The sequence below is a fragment of the Crinia signifera genome, chromosome 2 (assembly GCF_055691185.1).
Source record: "Crinia signifera chromosome 2, ASM5569118v1, whole genome shotgun sequence".
Classification (NCBI taxonomy): Eukaryota; Metazoa; Chordata; class Amphibia; order Anura; family Myobatrachidae; genus Crinia; species Crinia signifera.
This window is the reverse complement of record NC_139218.1, coordinates 216,589,203-216,610,041: the sequence shown is the minus strand read 5'-3', so window position 1 is coordinate 216,610,041 and position 20,839 is coordinate 216,589,203. Positions and strand designations below refer to the sequence as shown.

Sequence of the window (20,839 nt, the reverse complement as noted above, 5' to 3'; positions counted from 1 at the left end):
TTTGTTAGAAAATACTCAAAGCGAAGGCCTGGGTGGCTTAATCCTGAAATGGACTAATGATATACCCAAACTTAATGTCATAAACTGGAGGCTAGCATTGTTGGCTCCCAGGCAGGCTACCAGCTCTGCTAGAATTCAACAGATACAATTAAATATCTTATATAGAACATATCTAACACCTGAAAGGATGTGCAAATTCTCCCAAAATACTTGTGATAGATGCCCAAAATGTAAGAACAGGGGGTGCAACTTTTGGCATCTTGTATGGGATTGTCGAAAATTGCAATTATACTGGTTAGAAATAGGGAAAATATTGACCAACCTGGGGATTCCAAGTCATTGCATACAACCCTTAGCGCTCATTATGGGGGTCTGGCCCACTAATACAACGACTCTAGAGCTCAGACAGCTTGCAATTAATCTTTGTGCAATAGCTAAAGTGCTGATTGCCCGTTCATGGATGGCCCAAAGCGGTCCGAGAATCCAAGACTGGTTTAGCCTGGTAAACAGCACCATGGAGCACGAGAAGAACATGTTCCTATCAAGGAAATCAATTACCAAATTCTATGGGATATGGCGGAAATGGTACTACTCAAAATATAACAATGCACCATAGCACATTAAAGCTGTATATGTATTTTAGGATCTAATATTTATGAATTGGTACTATAGAATAAGTTGTTTCCCATTAGTATTTTTTTGTGTCTTATTTTTTTATTTATTTTTGTAGATATGTGTTATTTAACCCTGTGTGAAATTCACAGTGTAGAAATACTGTAGTCGTTCTACACCTTCTAAAGAAGATTAATCACTGAATCGTAATAAGAAAGAAGAGATATCTTATATACACAATATTCACCTAGATTTGGATTCACAAAACTTTTTTTTCTGACACGTTTAAAGAAGTATTGGTCTAGTTGTAGTCCTGAGCTCCTTTTCTACACGAATATAAATAATTATAATAATAATAATGTCAATGTAACACTCAACTAGCACTTAACTGGTATGAGGTGTAGCCCATCCCCCCCAGTATATCTATAACAGAGGGAATCGATAAGAATTTGTGGTACCATGGTGGATAATGTTCAGAACGGAAAGTTGAAAAGTCGGTAAGTCCACAATAGTAAATTGGCTGCTGCTTCAATGTACATGTATATATGTATGTATGTATGTATGTATGTTAGGTATGTGATATGTCATCTTTGTATGTATAAGTACTGTGTCATTTTATATGAAATGGTCAATAAAGATGAATAAAAAAAAAAAAAAAGAGTCCTGGTACCAAACTGGTGCGTTTCTCCACCTTCTTCCTCATTCTCTGAAATTGACTGTTCAAAGTTCTAATGCCAGTATTGTGCATGATAAATGCTAACCTCTATTAACATCAGGATAACAATGCCTCATTACTTCATGCACTAATTTGAAATAACAGAACTGTCTATTCTAATAATCTCATAATCCGGAATTTATTCTGTTTTTGGAACATCTACTAATCCTTCTAACATATTGGATTTATCAAGAAGACCATAAACCCCTATTGGCTACAGTGATCATACATTTCCAAATAAGAGTATTCATTTTAAGGTGCAGCGATTTTAATTGTATTAATATTATTTTTATAACTATACGGCCCAGCATTTACTGTTATATATGTAAATTGTGTGTTTCTTTTTGTTAATGTTTTAGATTTTGTTTTCTTTGAAAATATAAAGGTCATTATTGTAGCGCAGCCCACCTATTTTCTTTTTACTCCTTGGCATCTACTCTGGCACCTTGGCTACTCGTTGGAGAAATTGCGATTGTCAGGGGTCTTTTTTGCATTTTTGGTGAAACTATATAACTGCTTTATATAATACATAACTGTCCAGAATTGGTATGGAATCCCGGTGGTCAGAAATTCCGACAAGGGGGGGACATGGACCCCCACCCCCCCCTGCGGGCTTGCCGCGCTGTGGGCCCGGTACCTCGCTACGCTCGGCACACTAATTTATTCTCCCTCTATGGGTATTGTGGACACCCACAGAGGGACAAAGTTCCTGGATTTCGGCGGTCAGGATTCCGGGGTCGGGATTTTGACTTCCGGGATTCCGACCACCGGGAAAGTGACTGCATCCCAGCTGTCCACATGGAGTATATATTGAGCACCTGAAGAACTCCTCTGCTTCCTTTCATAAAGTGAAAGTCCACTGTCTGTCATGGCATGATTAACTAATACTGGAGGACAAATGTAATAGGGTGTGAGAATCAGAAAGTGAGAGATTTGGGGATTTTTTTTTCCATTTTTTTTTTTTAAAGTGGCAATCATGTAAACTGCAAAACCAGGTTGATTTTGCCATGTAATTCATTGCCACTTTAAAAAAAAAAAAGGGGAAAACGCTGATTCTCATACCCTATTACCTTTGGCCCAGGATCACTAATCTTGTGGAGTTTTCTAGCCCAGGTTGATCCACTCTACCTGCAACCACTAGATCTGCAACTGTTGAGGTGCCCACATGGAAATCTATTTTAAACGATTTAGAAGTTTTAGACTGAATGGAACAACATATTGTTTTTAAACTATCCATGTGTGGGCATGATAATGATACAGTGCGTGCACCAGTGGATCGTTGGTCTTGGTTGCCGATTCCTTCTACATGCAACCTGTCTTACATGATTTGGCACACATCATTTCGTGGGTAGGCACGATGAATGATGTCATGGACAAAAAAAGATTTGTGTCACTTTGCCTGTCCACTCCCCTCCTCCATTTTCCCCAAGTCTTTAAGATGAATTGTGAGTTTTTTTGGTACCAAACGATATATCTTTAACGATTTGTAGTCATGAACAACCTATAACCTTGGATTGTTTGTACAATCGTTCCATGTTTATGCACATTATAATTTATCTAGGAGTATTCAGGAGTTCAATGGAAATAATAAGATCGGATCATTGACAGCATTGTTCTGTCTGTGGGCACCTAACTTTTGCCTTTTGTGATTAGATAATGTCCGATTTATTCCTATTGCATTGTTGTGACTTGATGCATGTAGATCCTTCATTAAACAAACTTTAGTATTAATAATGAACCCCCCCCCCCCTTTCCACACTGCATAATCATCCCTTCACAGCCTTGAGTGCGGGGGAGAAATCATTTGATGGTCACCTCTATGGTGTCTCTGATCTGCGAGCACCCAGCTGACGTCCGCTGCCCGCCCCCACATTACCGGGCCATTGCATGGGAAAGCCCAGCGTTTTAATGGGGACCCCACGTCCGCACTGCTAGGTGTGAGCGCATACCTCCCAACATGACCCTCTCCAGGAGGGTCACAATGCTCTGCTCCTGGACTTTACGCTTAATATATGATTACCCTCATCTGTGTGGAACAGGTAAATTGCTAAGAAATGTGCTTCAACACAGGTGAAGGCAATTATAAATTAAGAGGGAAGTGCAGGAGCAGAGCAATGTGTCCCTCCTGGAGTCATGTTGGGAGGTATGTGAGCGGGACGGTGAACATGTAGTTCGCCGTGCCCACTCGCACCGTATGTCTGCACAACTGGAATAACCCCCGGATCAATGCAAATACCAGAGATATTGGTTAATAAGCAATATGATCTTTAGTGAAGTCCAAAATATAACGTTTTGTTACCTTGAATGAGGGTGTTCAGCAAATATTGATCAGAATTGTAGCTGAGGGGTTGCTAATAATAAAGGTACCTTCAAAGCTCATTCAGGCTTTTTTTTTTTACACACTAAAGGCCCATACACACTGGGTGACTGTGCTGAAAGCAGCATGTTTGAGCGGCTTTCAGCTCAAAGCCGCCCAGTGTGTATGCCGTAATACCAGCAGATGAGTGGCTTTGAGGTTGGCTTTGCATAGCACTGTGCTATGCAAAGCCTTCCTCTCCCCGCTGACAACGCCGGGCAGGGGGAAAGTCACTAAGTGTGAGCGGCTTTCCCCCCAGCAATGATAGCGATCATCGCTGTCCATACATGCTGGGCATAGTCACCCAGTGTGTATGGACCTATACAGTTCAAGATTGCTTGGCCAAATATCTTCATAGCATCCATTAGATTACTAACTGGGTAAGACCCCTTTCATGGCACAATGCCAACCAGAATTATACCTGGGTTGGTATGGTTCACACTGCACTCTTTGCTGTAAACGAAACCCGAGTTGGGCAACCCAGGTTATCCGTTTTAACGCATCTTAATCTTGGCCTTTTACTGGATAAACCCTGCAATTTACTTGGGTACCATTCCAAGGGCACAGGACACAGGTAAAAAAAATGTTTAACCCTTTTACACTGTGTCCCAGGTCAACCTGGCTATAACCCTGGGCAAAAGCTTAGCGTAAAAGGGTTATGAAGTATGCTGACCAATCCCGGGATTTGGGTCCAAAATCTCCAGGACTTGAATCTGCGATTGAAGTTCCAATTCTGGGATTAGCCTTCGCATGCGCAAATCTGATGCTGCCCGGCTCCGCCTGACCCCGGGTGTGCACACCATGAAGTGATGCCTGAGGTCATGCAGTGCAGCCCGCCGCTACCATACCGCACCTCTCCTGACTGATCCGGACTATGCTGCTGCCAGTAAAGTAATGGGCCCCATACATCAGCAACCACAATTTATGGATTACCAGATACAGGGATTTTTTTGCCCAGATAAATGGATTTTACAATCTATCTGACTTTGCCCACACATTACAGATTTATTTTAGTGATCGGCAGATTTTTTCATGTAAAGATTGCATCTTCATATCTGTAAATTGCCGCAATCGATTGTCATTTCAGCTGTTCATAATGTAAATAGATGAAGAAGACGAATTGGGAATGCCCACACATATAAAAAAGATCCGCAGATAATACCAGATTATTAAGCATGTTTAAAAATCTGATTAAGCAATCGATTGGCGATTTTGATTGGGATTGCCAAAAGGGGGAGCCCACACATCTAAAATTAATTGTGGCAATCATCTCCATATCTGAAAATTGTCACAATTACTTGCTGATGTATGGGTGTGCATAAGTAAAACTGTTTGGTGGCTGGATTCTGGAGGAGGAGGGGGGCTCAATCCTGGGAATCCTGGGATTGAGCATTTTTCAATCCAAGAATGAAAAAATTGCTTCAGGATTGGCTTCACTAATATAAAGTAAGAGTATCTAAAGCACCTAATGTTTGGTGTAGCACAATTGGATTAATCTACAAGCATCTGGAACACTTACTTTGTGGACTTTTTTTTCTGGAATCACAGATGTATTTTGTTGGTTGGGTTACTGAACCATAACAATTTGTATTTTTTAGGCTTTTCCAGAGGCAGAGCAAATGTGTAACTTTTTATGTATATTTAGTTTGCGGTGGCTTGGGAGGCTGCAGTGAAAAGGTGTACTCAAATTCTTATCATCTAAACTGCAAGAATGGTCTCTGATCGGGTTTATTGTTTGGAAACCACTTTATTTGACATATATAATCTTATTTGTTCATTGTGAAGGTCTATGTGATCACCCGATACTACGCTCCTTAAGGTGGGTACATACGGGAACGATTTGAAGGAAAATGTGGGTGTTCCTGATCAATGGGAACAACCAATCGTTCAAATTGTTCAGTGCATTGTAATCGATGACCAATCTTTTATAAAATGTATCAAATCCTTCTGTGTGTACGCACAATGAACGATTTAACCCCTTCAGTCGCACTCCTGAGAATTTTCCGGGTTATGCTCTAGCATACCCTCCAACTGTACCGAATATGCCGGTACAGTACCGTTTTTTAACGGTCTGTACCGGCAAACAACAATTGTACCGAATGTACCGTTTTTTTAAACTTTCTTCAGGCTGTGTCCAGAGTCAGCACCCGTTCCCAAGGAGACATCGACGCGCTGGCACATTTGACCCGGCGCACGCATATTCAAGCACAAACAGGGCTGACCCAGCACGGGTTACACAGTAGCAGTGTTGATGCTGTGTTTCTGCAAACTACAGCTCCCATCATGCAGCTTGGTGGGCAGACTTGACGTGGCTGACATCAGGGGGACGGATCTATCCGAATCTATCTTCTTCCTTTCCTGCCGGGCGCTGGGCTGTGTAGCCGCTCCATGTGCTCAGCTCATCTCTACCCCATGAAACTGAACGGGAATCAGTGCGTCTCCCCCAACATGTACGGCGTCATGACATCGCCGACGCTCTGCCACTGCACACACAGTCCGACACAGGAAGCCATTTCCAGTTCCCACCTTACTGTGCCTGCCAGGCACATTAGCTCAGTCCTCCTCCCAACCACCTCCTATACACGTGGGTCTCTGGAAGCCACAGCCAACCCCGGGTGAGTCCCACTGTGCAGAGCAGGAACATAATATAATATATATATATAATAAAAATTTGTAAGTGCTAACTTTTTTTTTTAAATGTCCGGAAAGTGGGTGGCCACGCCCCCACTTTCATTTTGGCCACGCCCCTTTCTGCATCTGTACCGATTTTGGCCCATCAGATGTTGGAGGGTATGCTCTAGTGCGCAGACTGGCAAACCCGGTAAATTCTTGGCAGTGCCACTGCCTGCACTCCCTCCCGCCAGGCAGCGCAGCACACAGCTTCAGCGGCTGCCAGGCTCCTGCCTCCTTCCCCCAGCTGTGGGCAGTGTGACCTTGTAACGTCACGGCGCGCAAAGCCGGGTTCCCGGGGGCAGGGCCGGGCAGAGGCTAATAGACTGTTCAGCGGTGCTGCCAGACCTGGCATTGCAGTGGTGGGGGTTTTTTTAGGGAGTGCTCCACAGAAATAACTCGCCCAGTGGGAAGCGCTTCCTAAAAAAAAAAAAATGAAGGGGTTAATAGACTCGTGAACGATGTTGGAACGTTTCTGGCATCGTTTCGTGTGTATGCACATTTAGATTAGGCTCCGAGTTCGTGTAAGCACTCAAAATCAGTCTCAATTGTTATTGTGAGGCGTGTTTCCTGGGGTGATCGATACACAGTTAAAAAAAAAATGCCGGAGACACGCGGCGGAGTAGCTAGAATACGCAGTTTCCAGCATCCCCCATTTCAGTTATAGGTGGGCATGTGCGCACCTCCTCCACTGGTCCTATTGCTAGAGTGTAACCTCGTGGCTCACACAGGGTCTGCAAGTTTGTGTAGAAGGGGGCGGGGTGAAAGCCTAACAAATCTCTGGCAGCAGCTGAAATATCTCTCCCAAGATGGCGCAGGTGGTGGAGACAGGAAACGCTGGGCTCTTTGTCTGTGGAGCGGGCGTATACATTCTTCTCACATCTCTCCTCTCCCCCCCCCCCACCACCACCTCCTGCTGCTGGGCGGAGCTCACTCGTTGCCTTTATCTGTTGAGAAGTCGTCGCAGGGCCGGGCAGAAGAACACACAGTCGGATTCGGGTGATACTAGTCCTTGGCGGGCAGGCGCAGCATCTTCATCATGGAGTCCGAAACGAAATACCTACCCGAGCTGATGGCGGAGAAGGACAGCCTGGACCCGTCATTCACCCACGCCATGAGCCTGCTGGCTAGCGGTAAGACACGCATGAGGGGGGCGCCGAGGCCCACGATGAGCTCGGGAGGAAGCGATATGATGGGTTAAAATGGTGTCCGGGGCGCTGGCAAGCGGTGCTTACGAGCCGAGTGGGTAATTGGGTGGCCCCGGGAGGGACTCGCCGCGATGCGTGCAGGGCTCGGACACTAAGGGGAGGGGGATGGGCGGGATCCGCGTGTGTGGCGCTGGGCCGCGGGTAATGGCGGCGCAAGGGTATCCTATTCTACAATAGAAGCCTGAGTATAAACCGGACGTGCTCCCCTTCCACCCCGGTTCAGCCGCAGTTTTCCTGCCAGGCGGTGCATACGGGGCAGGGGGATTCTTTAGAGGATCGGTTCTGTGCCGGCCCTGGGGGTGTCTTCCCGTCGCCCCCTGTATCTCTGCTCCCGCCAATCGATGTTTAATAACTCGCACGGGTGCTGCCGGTTCCCAGCGCTTATCTTTTCTAGACCGTCCTCTCCCATTTAAAGACATGTGACCAGTATTCCTGCATCACGGCCGCTAAAGAGCTGTCCCTTTTGGTTCTCCATGTGCAGGCTCTGTCTTCCTTGTATGGCTCTTATGTCTGTAGGGAGCCGGATGAATTTGCGGACTATTAGAAAACCCCCTTCTCCCTCGACCATGTGGTGTAGTGGGGAAAAGGGATGCGCACAGAAGGGGCTTTGAATCCAAGCAGTCAAAGTGGAAATGTCCCCAATCAATGCATCAATTGTTGATATGATTATAGAAGTTATCCTTGTCCAGCCAAAAGTAGATTTGATAGAAGTTTCTGCATGGTAACCATTAAATGTATGTTCATCTTGGCAGCTTATGGGATCTAAACCAGTTCTAAAATCCTAGAACAATAGTTTTTAGTGCATTTTTCTATTGAATATGCTTGTAGGTCAAAAGTAGCTAAAAGCCGTTTGTAAGTGTGTTTCGGGATGCTTGGGCTGTGCTATGTAAATTGAATGATAATTAATCAATAAAAGTCTGGTTGAAATCGGTGTATCAATTTTATCAATGTATTTTTTATTTTTTTTACTTTGTATGTGAAGGTGTTGTGTACTATGTAAATAGTCTCCTGTAGTCTTCTCTAAACATTTAAATGTTGATCTAAATGCAACTGCTCTGCACACAAGAAACCTTTTGTGCTGTGTGTGTATGTGAGAAGCTGGTGGAGGCCCCTTGGTGATTCCCCCTCCCTCTGCTACCAACTGTTCTTTGTCTGAGAACTGGGAGCATGTGTGGCCTTGCTTAAGGTCTCCTGTGTTAAGTTGTTCACACTTAGGCAAGTTATGTTTTAACCATTCTTATGTGCATATGTTATATACCCCTAAGCAAGCCAATTTAATACATCTTGGGGTGCTTGTATTACACTTTGAATCTAATGCTGGGTATACACCAGGGTGACAAGGGTCCGATCCCATCAATCTAGATCCAATTCTGACCGATTGGATGTAGATTATGTGCTGATTGGGCCCTTTTCTGTCCTGGTGTGGACCGATCCGATGCGATGTCCCGCGGGTCGGTCGTTATTCAGATCCTACCTGCAGCAGGTAGGATCTGAATAACAACCATACTCCTGGGTGCGGTCGCCATCGGATCTGACCGGCTCACGGTGCACAGCGGGTCGGAAGAAACAGACGACCCGCTTGCATCGTGAGCGGGTCATCCTGGTGTGTACCCCGCATAACCCTGAATATATTAGAATATATTAGAATATAATAGCAGTGGAGGTGATACCTCAGACTGTCAGTGCTCTTTAACCCCTTCACGACAATTGACGTATATATACGTCATGGCCGGGAAGTACTTCCCGACCGTTGACGTATATATACGTCATGGCTTAAAACTGTCACTGCGTCGACGCAGTGACAGAGGGACGATGTCTGCTGTCCCTGACAGCAGACATGTCCGTGCATGCCCAGGGGGGGCGGCGATGCCGCCCCCCCGTCGCCGATCGCTGTGATTGGCTGTTCAGTGTGAACAGCCATTCACAGCGTTTTCCTGTGTCACCGGCGAATAACGTTCGCCGGTGACACGGGATCGGAGGTGATTGGTGCTGTAAAGTACAGCACCAATCACCGCGGGGTGTAAGGGTGACACTGGTGTCACCCCACCTCACCCCGCCCGCCCCCAAAGGCCGTGATTGGTCCGTCGGACCGACGGACCAATCACAGCCGTGGAGGGGGGTTTAAACTAACGGTGACTGCACTGCAGACGCCATTCCGGTCTGGAAAAGCGTGCAGTGCGGTCACCGTGCCCCACCTGCCGCCTATACTGACCAGAACCCTTACCTGATCATTGATCATTGATATTGTGACATTTTGTGACATCCTGTGCTGCATCTTGTGCTGCATCTTGTGCTGCTGCGATTTATTAGATAGATAGTTAGAGAGAGTTAGAGAGAGAGAGATAGAGAGAGATAGAGAGGCCTAGTGCTATATTTTGTGCTGCTGCAGTGTGATAGAGCTATAGATAGAGAGATAGAGAGAGATAGAGAGAGAGAGATAGAGAGAGAGATAGTGACAGATTGTGCTATATATTTTTTATATAACTGAAAGAGATAGAGAGAGATAGAGAGAGATAGAGAGGCCTAGTGCTATATTTTGTGCTGCTGCAGTGTGATAGAGAGAGATAGAGAGAGAGAGATAGAGAGAGAGATAGTGACAGATTGTGCTATATATTTTTTATATAACTGAAAGAGATAGAGAGAGATAGAGAGAGATAGAGAGGCCTAGTGCTATATTTTGTGCTGCTGCAGTGTGATAGAGCTATAGATAGATAGAGAGAGATAGAGAGAGAGAGATAGAGAGATAGTGACAGATTGTGCTATATATTTTTTATATAACTGCTGCAGTGTCATAGAGTGATAGATAGTGAGAGATAGAGAGAGATAGTGATAGAGTGCTAAATTTTGTGTCGGCTGCCCCCGCCTTTTTGTGCTGATCACTATATCTGAGGTGATCAGCAACTTTTTGGGGGTACAGAGGTTTTTTTTTTTTATATATACCTGTCAGTACCACCAAAGGTTGTGCACCTGCTGCCCCTCACTGGTAATCAGTGTCGCATCACTGATCACCTTTTTTTATTTTTTGTGAGTGCTGTGGGGTCTTTTTTACATTTTTTTTTTACACACACTGTGATTTTGTGTGTGTCCTGTGGCCACTGTGCACTGATCAGTGACGTACATCACTGATCAGCTTTTTCGGCATAGGGTTGATCTATTTTTTTTTTTTTTTGATCAAATTCCTGTTGCCTTTGAGCGCTGTTCAGTGACGGACGTTACTGACCAACATCTGTGCTCAATTTTTGGCGCAGGACCTTTTTTTTTTTTTTTAACCCCTTCCATTTTTTTTTTTTTTAACCCCTTCCATTTTTTTTTTTTTGAACCCTTCAATTTTTTTTTTTTTGTATTTTTTTTTTCTGCACTACATACACAATACACACTACATACCCCCTGGGTTGAAATAAAGTTTGTACCCCCCCCTACACTATACACGTGTTGAAACATTTCACTACCAGTAACACAAAAATATAAATGGCATCCCAAATGTCATCCCAAATGTCGTCCCAGTCATCCAGGAGAATGTATTCGGTGGAGGAGGCATATGCCATGCTTGCATCTGACTCTGACACAGCCAGTGAGGCAAGCGGGGAATTTGAAGGATTTGTCTTAAGCTCCTCTTCCTCCTCTGATGATGAGGGACCCCCTCAAAGACGCCCCCGTAGAGCAGCTGAGACCCCCCCCCCAATAATTGATCTCGTATGGACCCCACCACCAGACAATTTTGAGCCCCAGGTTCCTGAGTTTTTGGCCATCCCAGGAATCCAATTTGATTCAACAGGTCTCAGAGAAATTGACTTTTTCAAATTATTTTTCTCTGATGATTTTATAAATTTAATGGTGGACCAAACTAATTTATATGCCCAGCAGTTTATTGCTCAAAACCCCACGTCATCATTTGCTAGGTGGACCCCTGTAGATGCAGTAGAGATGATGACGTTTTGGGGTCTGGTGTTACATATGGGCATAGTAAAAAAGCCACAAATTAGGCAATATTGGAGTACAGATGTTCTGTACAGCACCCCATTTCACCGTATGGCCATGCCCCGGGCTCGTTTTGAGGCAATCCATAAATTTATACATTACACCGATAATGCACAGTGCCCACCCAGAGATGATCCCACCTTTGACAGGCTATTCAAAGTCAGGCCGGTCATTGATCATTTCAGTGCCAAATTTGCAGAGCTATACATCCCTGATAAATGTATTAGTATCGACGAGTCCCTTATACATTTTAAAGGAAGGGTTAAATTCCGCCAGTACCTTCCCAGTAAGAGGGCAAGGTATGGCATAAAAATGTATAAGCTGTGTGAAAGCACCACAGGGTACACCCACAAGTTTAGGGTATATGAAGGGAAGGATTCAAGAATTGAACCACCAGAATGCCCCCCCTCCCTCGTAGGTGTTAGTGGAAAAATTGTCTGGGATTTAATGCACCCCTTCCTGGATAAGGGTTATCACCTCTATGTGGATAACTTTTACACCAGCATCCCCCTGTTTAAGGCCCTTGGTTCAAGAGGTACAGCAGCTTGCGGTACTGTGCGCAAGAACCAAAGAGGCCTCCCCAAAACGCACATTGCCCAAGTAATGAGAAGGGGTGAAAGCAGGGGAATATGCACCGAAAATATGTTGTTGGTCAAATATAAGGACAAGAGGGATGTCCTTATACTGACAACAATTCATGGAGACAGTACCACCTCCATCCCTGTACGAGGTACCAGTACCCACACCTCCAAACCAAATTGTATCCTAGATTACAATAAGTACATGGGCGGAGTGGATCTTTCAGATCAGGTACTAAAGCCGTACAGTGCCCTGCGGAAAACAAATATCTGGTACAAGAAGCTGGCCGTGTATATCATCCAGATGGCACTGTATAACGCTTACGTGCTATTCCGTTCTACCGGCCAGAGGGGGACATTTATGCACTTTCAAGAGGAAGTCATAAAGAGCCTAACATTTGGGAATCAGCAGGCAGAGGGCCCCAGTACTTCTAGTACTGGCCCCCGTATTGTACCAGGGCAGCATTTTCCCAACGAAATCCCCTCCACTGCAAGAAAGGGCAGGACACAAAAAAGGTGCAAAGTTTGTTATAAAAAGGGAATAAGAAAGGAAACTATTTTCCACTGTGAAACTTGCCCCGACAAACCCGGCCTATGTATAAAGGAGTGCTTTAAAATATACCACACATCTATGGATTATTAGGTTCATCATTTCACCGTGCTTCGGGGGTCTTGCTAATGCCACATAGCACCCACCATTCATTCCACCAGAATCTGAGCTGCAAAATCCAAAAATCACTCCTTCCCTTCTGAGTCCTGCCATGCACCCAACTGGTATTTTTTGGTCACATGTGAGGCATTGCCGTACTCTGGAGAAATGGGGGCACAGATTTTGGGGTGCTTTGTCTCCTTCATTCCTTGTGAAAATGAAAAATTTTGAGCCAGAAGTACATTTTTGTGTAAAAAAATGTATTTTTTTCATTTTCACTGCCCAGTTGTACCAAAATTGATGAAACCCCTGGGGGTTTGAAATGTACACTATACCCCTAGATGAATTCCCTGAGGGGTGTAGTTTGCAAAATGGGGTGACTTGTGGGGGGGTTCCACTGTATTGGTAATGCAACATAGCACCCACCATTCATTCCACCAAAATCTTTGCTGCAAAATCCAAAAATCACTCCTTCCCTTCTGAGTCCTGCCATGCACCCAACTGGTATTTTTTGGTCACATGTGAGGCATTGCCGTACTCTGGAGAAATGGGGGCACAGATTTTGGGGTGCTTTGTCTCCTTCATTCCTTGTGAAAATGAAAAATTTTGAGCCAGAAGTACATTTTTGTGTAAAAAAATGTAATTTTCCATTTTCACATCCCAGTTGTACCAAAATTGGTGAAACCCCTGGGGGTTTGAAATGTACACTATACCCCTAGATGAATTCCCTGAGGGGTGTAGTTTGCAAAATGGGGTGACTTGTGGGGGGGTTCCACTGTATTGGTAATGCAACATAGCACCCACCATTCATTCCACCAAAATCTGTGCTCCAAAATCCAAAAATCACTCCTTCCCTTCTGAGTCCTGCCATGCACCCAACTGGTATTTTTTGGTCACATGTGAGGCATTGCCGTACTCGGGAGAAATTGGGGCACAGATTTTGGGGTGCTTTGTCTCCTTCATTCCTTGTGAAAATGATAAATTTTGAGCCAGAACTGCATGTTTGTGTAAAAAAATGTAATTTTCCATTTTCACATCCCAGTTATACCAAAATTGGTGAAACCCCTGGGGGTTTGAAATGTACACTATACCCCTAGATGAATTCCCTGAGGGGTGTAGTTTGCAAAATGGGGTCACTTGTGGGGGGGTTCCACTGTATTGGTGCTTGGGGGGTCTTGCTAATGCGACATAGCACCCACCAAAATTCCACCAGAATCTGAGCTGCAAAATCCAAAAATCACTCCTTCCCTTCTAAGTCCTGCCATGCACCCAACTGGTATTTTTTGGTCACATGTGAGGCATTGCCGTACTCGGGAGAAATTGGGGCACAGATTTTGGGGTGCTTTGTCTCCTTCATTCCTTGTGAAAATGAAAAATTTTGAGCCAGAACTGCATGTTTGTGTAAAAAAATGTAATTTTCCATTTTCACATCCCAGTTGTACCAAAATTGGTGAAACCCCTGGGGGTTTGAAATGTACACTATACCCCTAGATGAATTCCCTGAGGGGTGTACTTTGCAAAATGGGGTGACTTGTGGGGGGGTTCCACTGTATTGGTGCTTGGGGGGTCTTGCTAATGCGACATAGCACCCACCAAAAAACCACCAGAATCTGAGCTGCAAAATCTAAAAATCACTCCTTCCCTTCTAAGTCCTGCCATGCACCCAACTGGTATTTTTTGGTCACATGTGAGGCATTGCCGTACTCTGGAGAAATTGGGGCACAGATTTTGGGGTGCATTGTCTCCTTCATTCCTTGTGAAAATGAAAAATTTTGAGCCAGAACTGCATGTTTGTGTAAAAAAATGTAATTTTCCATTTTCACATCCCAGTTGTACCAAAATTGGTGAAACCCCTGGGGGTTTGAAATGTACACTATACCCCTAGATGAATTCCCTGAGGGGTGTACTTTGCAAAATGGGGTGACTTGTGGGGGGGTTCCACTGTATTGGTGCTTTGGGAGTCTTGCTAATGCAACATAGCACCCACCATTCATTCCACCAAAATCTTTGCTGCAAAATCCAAAAATCACTCCTTCCCTTCTGAGTCCTGCCATGCACCCAACTGGTATTTTTTGGTCACATGTGAGGCATTGCCGTACTCGGGAGAAATTGGGGCACAGATTTTGGGGTGCATTGTCTCCTTCATTCCTTGTGAAAATGAAAAATTTTGAGCCAGAACTGCATGTTTGTGTAAAAAAATGTAATTTTCCATTTTCACATCCCAGTTGTACCAAAATTGGTGAAACCCCTGGGGGTTTGAAATGTACACTATACCCCTAGATGAATTCCCTGAGGGGTGTACTTTGCAAAATGGGGTGACTTGTGGGGGGGTTCCACTGTATTGGTGCTTGGGGGGTCTTGCTAATGCGACATAGCACCCACCAAAAAACCACCAGAATCTGAGCTGCAAAATCTAAAAATCACTCCTTCCCTTCTAAGTCCTGCCATGCACCCAACTGGTATTTTTTGGTCACATGTGAGGCATTGCCGTACTCTGGAGAAATTGGGGCACAGATTTTGGGGTGCATTGTCTCCTTCATTCCTTGTGAAAATGAAAAATTTTGAGCCAGAACTGCATGTTTGTGTAAAAAAATGTAATTTTCCATTTTCACATCCCAGTTGTACCAAAATTGGTGAAACCCCTGGGGGTTTGAAATGTACACTATACCCCTAGATGAATTCCCTGAGGGGTGTACTTTGCAAAATGGGGTGACTTGTGGGGGGGTTCCACTGTATTGGTGCTTGGGGGGTCTTGCTAATGCGACATAGCACCCACCAAAAAACCACCAGAATCTGAGCTGCAAAATCTAAAAATCACTCCTTCCCTTCTAAGTCCTGCCATGCACCCAACTGGTATTTTTTGGTCACATGTGAGGCATTGCCGTACTCTGGAGAAATTGGGGCACAGATTTTGGGGTGCATTGTCTCCTTCATTCCTTGTGAAAATGAAAAATTTTGAGCCAGAACTGCATGTTTGTGTAAAAAAATGTAATTTTCCATTTTCACATCCCAGTTGTACCAAAATTGGTGAAACCCCTGGGGGTTTGAAATGTACACTATACCCCTAGATGAATTCCCTGAGGGGTGTACTTTGCAAAATGGGGTGACTTGTGGGGGGGTTCCACTGTATTGGTGCTTTGGGAGTCTTGCTAATGCAACATAGCACCCACCATTCATTCCACCGAAATCTTTGCTGCAAAATCCAAAAATCACTCCTTCCCTTCTGAGTCCTGCCATGCACCCAACTGGTATTTTTTGGTCACATGTGAGGCATTGCCGTACTCGGGAGAAATTGGGGCACAGATTTTGGGGTGCTTTGTCTCCTTCATTCCTTGTGAAAATGAAAAATTTTGAGCCAGAACTGCATGTTTGTGTAAAAAAATGTAATTTTCCATTTTCACATCCCAGTTGTACCAAAATTGGTGAAACCCCTGGGGGTTTGAAATGTACACTATACCCCTAGATGAATTCCCTGAGGGGTGTACTTTGCAAAATGGGGTGACTTGTGGGGGGGTTCCACTGTATTGGTGCAACATAGCACCCACCATTCATTCCACCAAAATCTGTGCTGCAAAATCCAAAAATCACTCCTTCCCTTCTGAGTCCTGCCATGCACCCAACTGGTATTTTTTGGTCACATGTGAGGCATTGCCGTACTCGGGAGAAATTGGGGCACAGATTTTGGGGTGCTTTGTCTCCTTCATTCCTTGTGAAAATGAAAAATTTTGAGCCAGAACTGCATGTTTGTGTAAAAAAATGTAATTTTTCATTTTCACATCCCAGTTGTACCAAAATTGGTGAAACCCCTGGGGGTTTGAAATGTACACTATACCCCTAGATGAATTCCCTGAGGGGTGTAGATTGCAAAATGGGGTGACTTGTGGGGGAGGTTCCTAACTTTTAGCACTTATGGTGCCTAGAAACCTACATGGTGCCTAAAAAAAAATCTCATAAAAAGGAGGCTCCAAAATCAAGTAGGTGCTCCTTCTATTATGAAGCCTGTGGTTTGGTCAACGTGCACACTAGGGCCACATATAGGATATTTTTGAAAACAAAAGAATTGGGGGAATCAATTTTTAGTCACATTTCTCTAGTAAAATCTACTGTATTCGTTAGAAAAATGTATTAAAATTGAAACTCTGCAAAAAAAAAGAAATTTTGAAATTTCACCTACACTTTGTTTTAATTCCTGTGAAACACCTAAAGGGTTAACAAACTTCCAAAATGCTGTTTTGAATACTGTGAGGGGTGCAGTTTTTGAAATGGCATCATTTATGGGGGTGTCTCACATACAAGTCCCTCAAAGTCACATCAGAACTGAACTGGTCCCTAAAAAAATCAGTGTTTGAAATTTTCATGAAAATTTGAGAATTTGCTATTCATATTGTAAGCCTCCTAGTGTCCAAAAAAATTAAAAGGAAGTTGAAATAATGATGGAAACATAAAGTAGACATATGGTCTATGTTAGTTATTAACTATTTTGAGTGGTATGATTATTTGTCTCACAAGCAGAAAATTTAACATTTTGCAAATTGCAAAATTTTCCATTTTTTCACGATATTTTGGTATTTTTCACAAAAAAACACAGACTGTATCGACGAAAATTTACCACTAACTTGAAGTACAATGTGTCACGAGAAAACAATCTCAAAATCACTGGGATAAGTAAAAGCAAAAAAAGTTATCCCCACTTAAGTGAGACATGTCAGATTTGAAAAAAAGGGCTCTGTCATGAAGGCACAAACTGGCTCTGTCATGAAGGGGTTAAATCTGAAGGAATTAAAATTATGTAACTGTTTAGTCCTGATCTGTGTGGCTTGTGGCTTTAACTCTTTGATGCTGATAATTTAGATTTCCAATGTCTTACTTGTCCAGACTCTAAATTAGGCATAAAGTTAGGCTAGTCCATATATGTGTTTACAACCAACCTAACCCCACGTTGTCTGTTTTTGTCTGTTTTTTTGTTTTTAAATGCCTCTTGAAATTTTGGTTTACACAATTGTATTTTGTAATGTTGACTTTTAAACTACTGTTTGTTGTAATCAAGTCTACTAAATAGTATTTGATATGCCTGTTATGGATTTGGGTCTTTATTGGGCTAGCACTGCTGCTAAAATATTAACATGGAAACTTTGTCTTCATATGCAGTTAACAAAGCCTGTTTATACTATAGTCCATCCTAAGTTTGCTGGTTAGTCACTTGCTACCAATGCTGTGAGGTTTTGCTCTTGCTCTAATTGGTTTTCTAGCTAACTGATGGGTACTAGATGCTCTATGGATCTCCTGAGGGCTGTTGGTCTTTCCAGTTTTGTGGTTGCACAAAACTGTCTACTGCTTTATTTTGTGCCAAGATACACAACATTTGCTGGCCTCGGAACTTCTATCATCTTTATTTGCTGTAATATGGTGTCCCAATATCTACTATTCAGAAGTTGTGTTCTTAAGGGTTGTACACACAATGAGATTGTGACCAGATGATCAAAATCTCCCAGTTTTTTTTTTTTTTTTTTTTTTTTTTTTCTTCTCCTGCTTAGTCAATATTATCTAGCATAGATTGACTGCAGGCAAGGCAATTTTTAACTAGATCATAGACTATTATTGCTTAGTCAAAATCTCCATTGCATCTAGCCAAAATCACTTGTACATCTAGTTAAATTGGTCATTAGCCAATATCTCACTGTGTACGGGGCTTAAGTATTTTCTTTTTTGCACTTTTGCCCCATACAGTTATCTCATGCAGTCTCACAAGCAATACCTCGCCAACTGCCCATCAGGCTCCCTGGCGGCTGTACCACATATGAGACCGTATACTAAAGGCCTTCATACACTATGCGGTTTTGGGGCGATAATCGGGTGTGACATCTGATGCGCGGTCCCAAGCGCATCGCATCAGGTCGGACGTTCAGCACATCCGGTCTCCCTATATGCCTGCAGCCTGAATGGGGAGCAGTTCAACAGTTGATGAGTGCTGACCGATACACTAGAGTGCCGGGTGCTTATCATATCCTCATCAGCGGGACAGCAGTGGCGGGTCTTTTTTTTTTTTTTTTTTTATAAATAACCTGTCAAATGACTGGCCTTTCTCAGATTGGCTGGGAGTGCTCTCAGCCAATCTGAGAATATCCAGTTATTTTTAAAATCTAATACCCGCCACTGCCCATCCTGGGGTCCCAATGATATGATCACTTCCTGGCCCGCTAGCACAGCGCTCAGCACCTGACCCCCACCCCACTGCTCCTCACCGCCTGCTGCAGCTCCCCGGTTTTACATGTGGTAAATCGCAAGTGATTTATCACATGTAAAACATGGCGCATCAAGTGACAAATTGTATGTGAGCCTCCTGGGGAGCTGCCAGGCTGCTCACAGGAGAATTGGGTCTGGCTTGTCCTTAGGATCGCATTAGATGCATCTTTTGCGATCTACTGCAACTTCTTCCGTGTCTGATCTTATGTGCAGCACGATCTATCTCTGGATTGGTGGTGAGGCACATACGACTTGGACATTTTCATCATGAATTTCTCAGCCCGATCCAACAAAATTGGGTGAAAGGGGCCCATATCGTATAAGTGTGTGTGTGTGGTCAGCATTATTCAAACGTATTGGTTTTCCATAATTTACAATATAAATCTTCCCTAGAGTGGTTTATTCGCAGCACTATAGAGTAATCAAAGTACTATTAATGAGCCATTGTGTGTACATTTTATGGTGTGGTTAAAGTGTTTTGAGATTTAAACAAACTACTTTCTATTGCAGAGATTGAAAGATTGAAGAAGGGAGGTGACCCCAAAAAGGATGAAGATGATACTTACTTGGACTTGTTTTCTCACAAAAATATGAAACTTAAGGAGCGTATTTTGATTCCTGTCAAACTGTACCCTAAAGTGAGTAACAATGCTGTGTTTGCTGAATGTACAAGCAATGGCCCCACATAATGATTAACACTTTAAAAACTGTTAGCTTTGATTTCTATATACTGTAACTGCTTTTGCTGATTAAAATGTCATTTTTGGCTTGCTTAAAACCTGTTTTTATTTCCAGTTTAACTTTGTTGGGAAGATCCTGGGTCCACAAGGGAACACAATCAAAAGGCTGCAGGAAGAAACCGGAGCTAAAATTTCTGTATTAGGGAAGGGATCCATGAGAGACAAGGCAAAGGCAAGTGTCCCTGTGTTACCAGCAGCATATAGTGGGAACTTGCGGAGGTTTATAACATTTATTTGTAATTCTGCAGTATTGTTGTGTTTAACTTCTAAAAAGGCATTTTAACTGAAGGGAAATAACAAATGGCCATTGGGTTTCTATGGTTTGATTACGGTTAGCCTACATTTTAATGTCAGACCTTCTTGGCTGCATGTTATCAACATGCATCAGCCAGTGGATGGTACCCCTTGATCTATGAACATTCTTGGGAGTGTTCCCCAGGTCTACAAAAAGTTTTTCACATTCTGCATAACCAAAGGTTGATTGTTTAAATTGAGATCTGAAATGATTACTGGCAATTACCACTGCTAAAACCAGACCTGTCAAATTTAGCGAGCCAATTTTGTTACATGGATCAAATAGGTCTATGATTTGGCTGTAGTGTTTATAAATGGAATTGGTTTTGTAAGGGAAAAGAAAGCGAAGGACACCATTCCCTTGTGTGTGTGTGTATTGTAAGTGCTGGCTAGATTCAATCCCTGTAGCTGGTAAGAAACCTTAAGATAACTTGCCCGATGACAAAATGTGGAAATAATGACATTTCTCATGTTTTATAAAAAAAATTGTCATCTTTTAGGAAGAAGAGCTGCGGAAAGGGGGAGATCCAAAATACAGCCATTTGAACATGGATCTTCATGTTTTCATTGAAGTTTTTGGCCCACCGTGTGAGGCTTATACACGAATGGCACATGCTATGGAGGAAGTCAAGAAGTTTTTGGTCCCAGTGCGTATAAATTTTATGCTACGTTAATGCTACGTTAATATAACTGTATTTAAATTTTTTGCATTTTCAAGGTGGTAAATAAGACTTGTATAATTAGAGTAGCGAGCAAGAAGACTACTTAAGTACATGGAAGCACTACCAAACGTTAA

General features: G+C 43.3%; 1 protein-coding gene across 1 annotated transcript in view; it reads left to right on the top strand.

Annotated features, from left to right (window-relative positions):
- The first annotated feature begins 7,242 nt into the window (after positions 1 to 7,242).
- Positions 7,243 to 20,839, top strand: part of KHDRBS1 (KH RNA binding domain containing, signal transduction associated 1) — a 16,901-nt gene continuing 3,304 nt past the window's right edge. The window contains exons 1-4 of the mRNA XM_083170776.1: positions 7,243 to 7,486; positions 19,520 to 19,647; positions 19,805 to 19,921; positions 20,544 to 20,714. Coding sequence (XP_083026902.1) covers positions 7,393 to 7,486; positions 19,520 to 19,647; positions 19,805 to 19,921; positions 20,544 to 20,714 — 510 coding nt within the window. The 5' untranslated portion in view covers positions 7,243 to 7,392. The remainder of the gene's footprint in view (positions 7,487 to 19,519; positions 19,648 to 19,804; positions 19,922 to 20,543; positions 20,715 to 20,839) is intronic.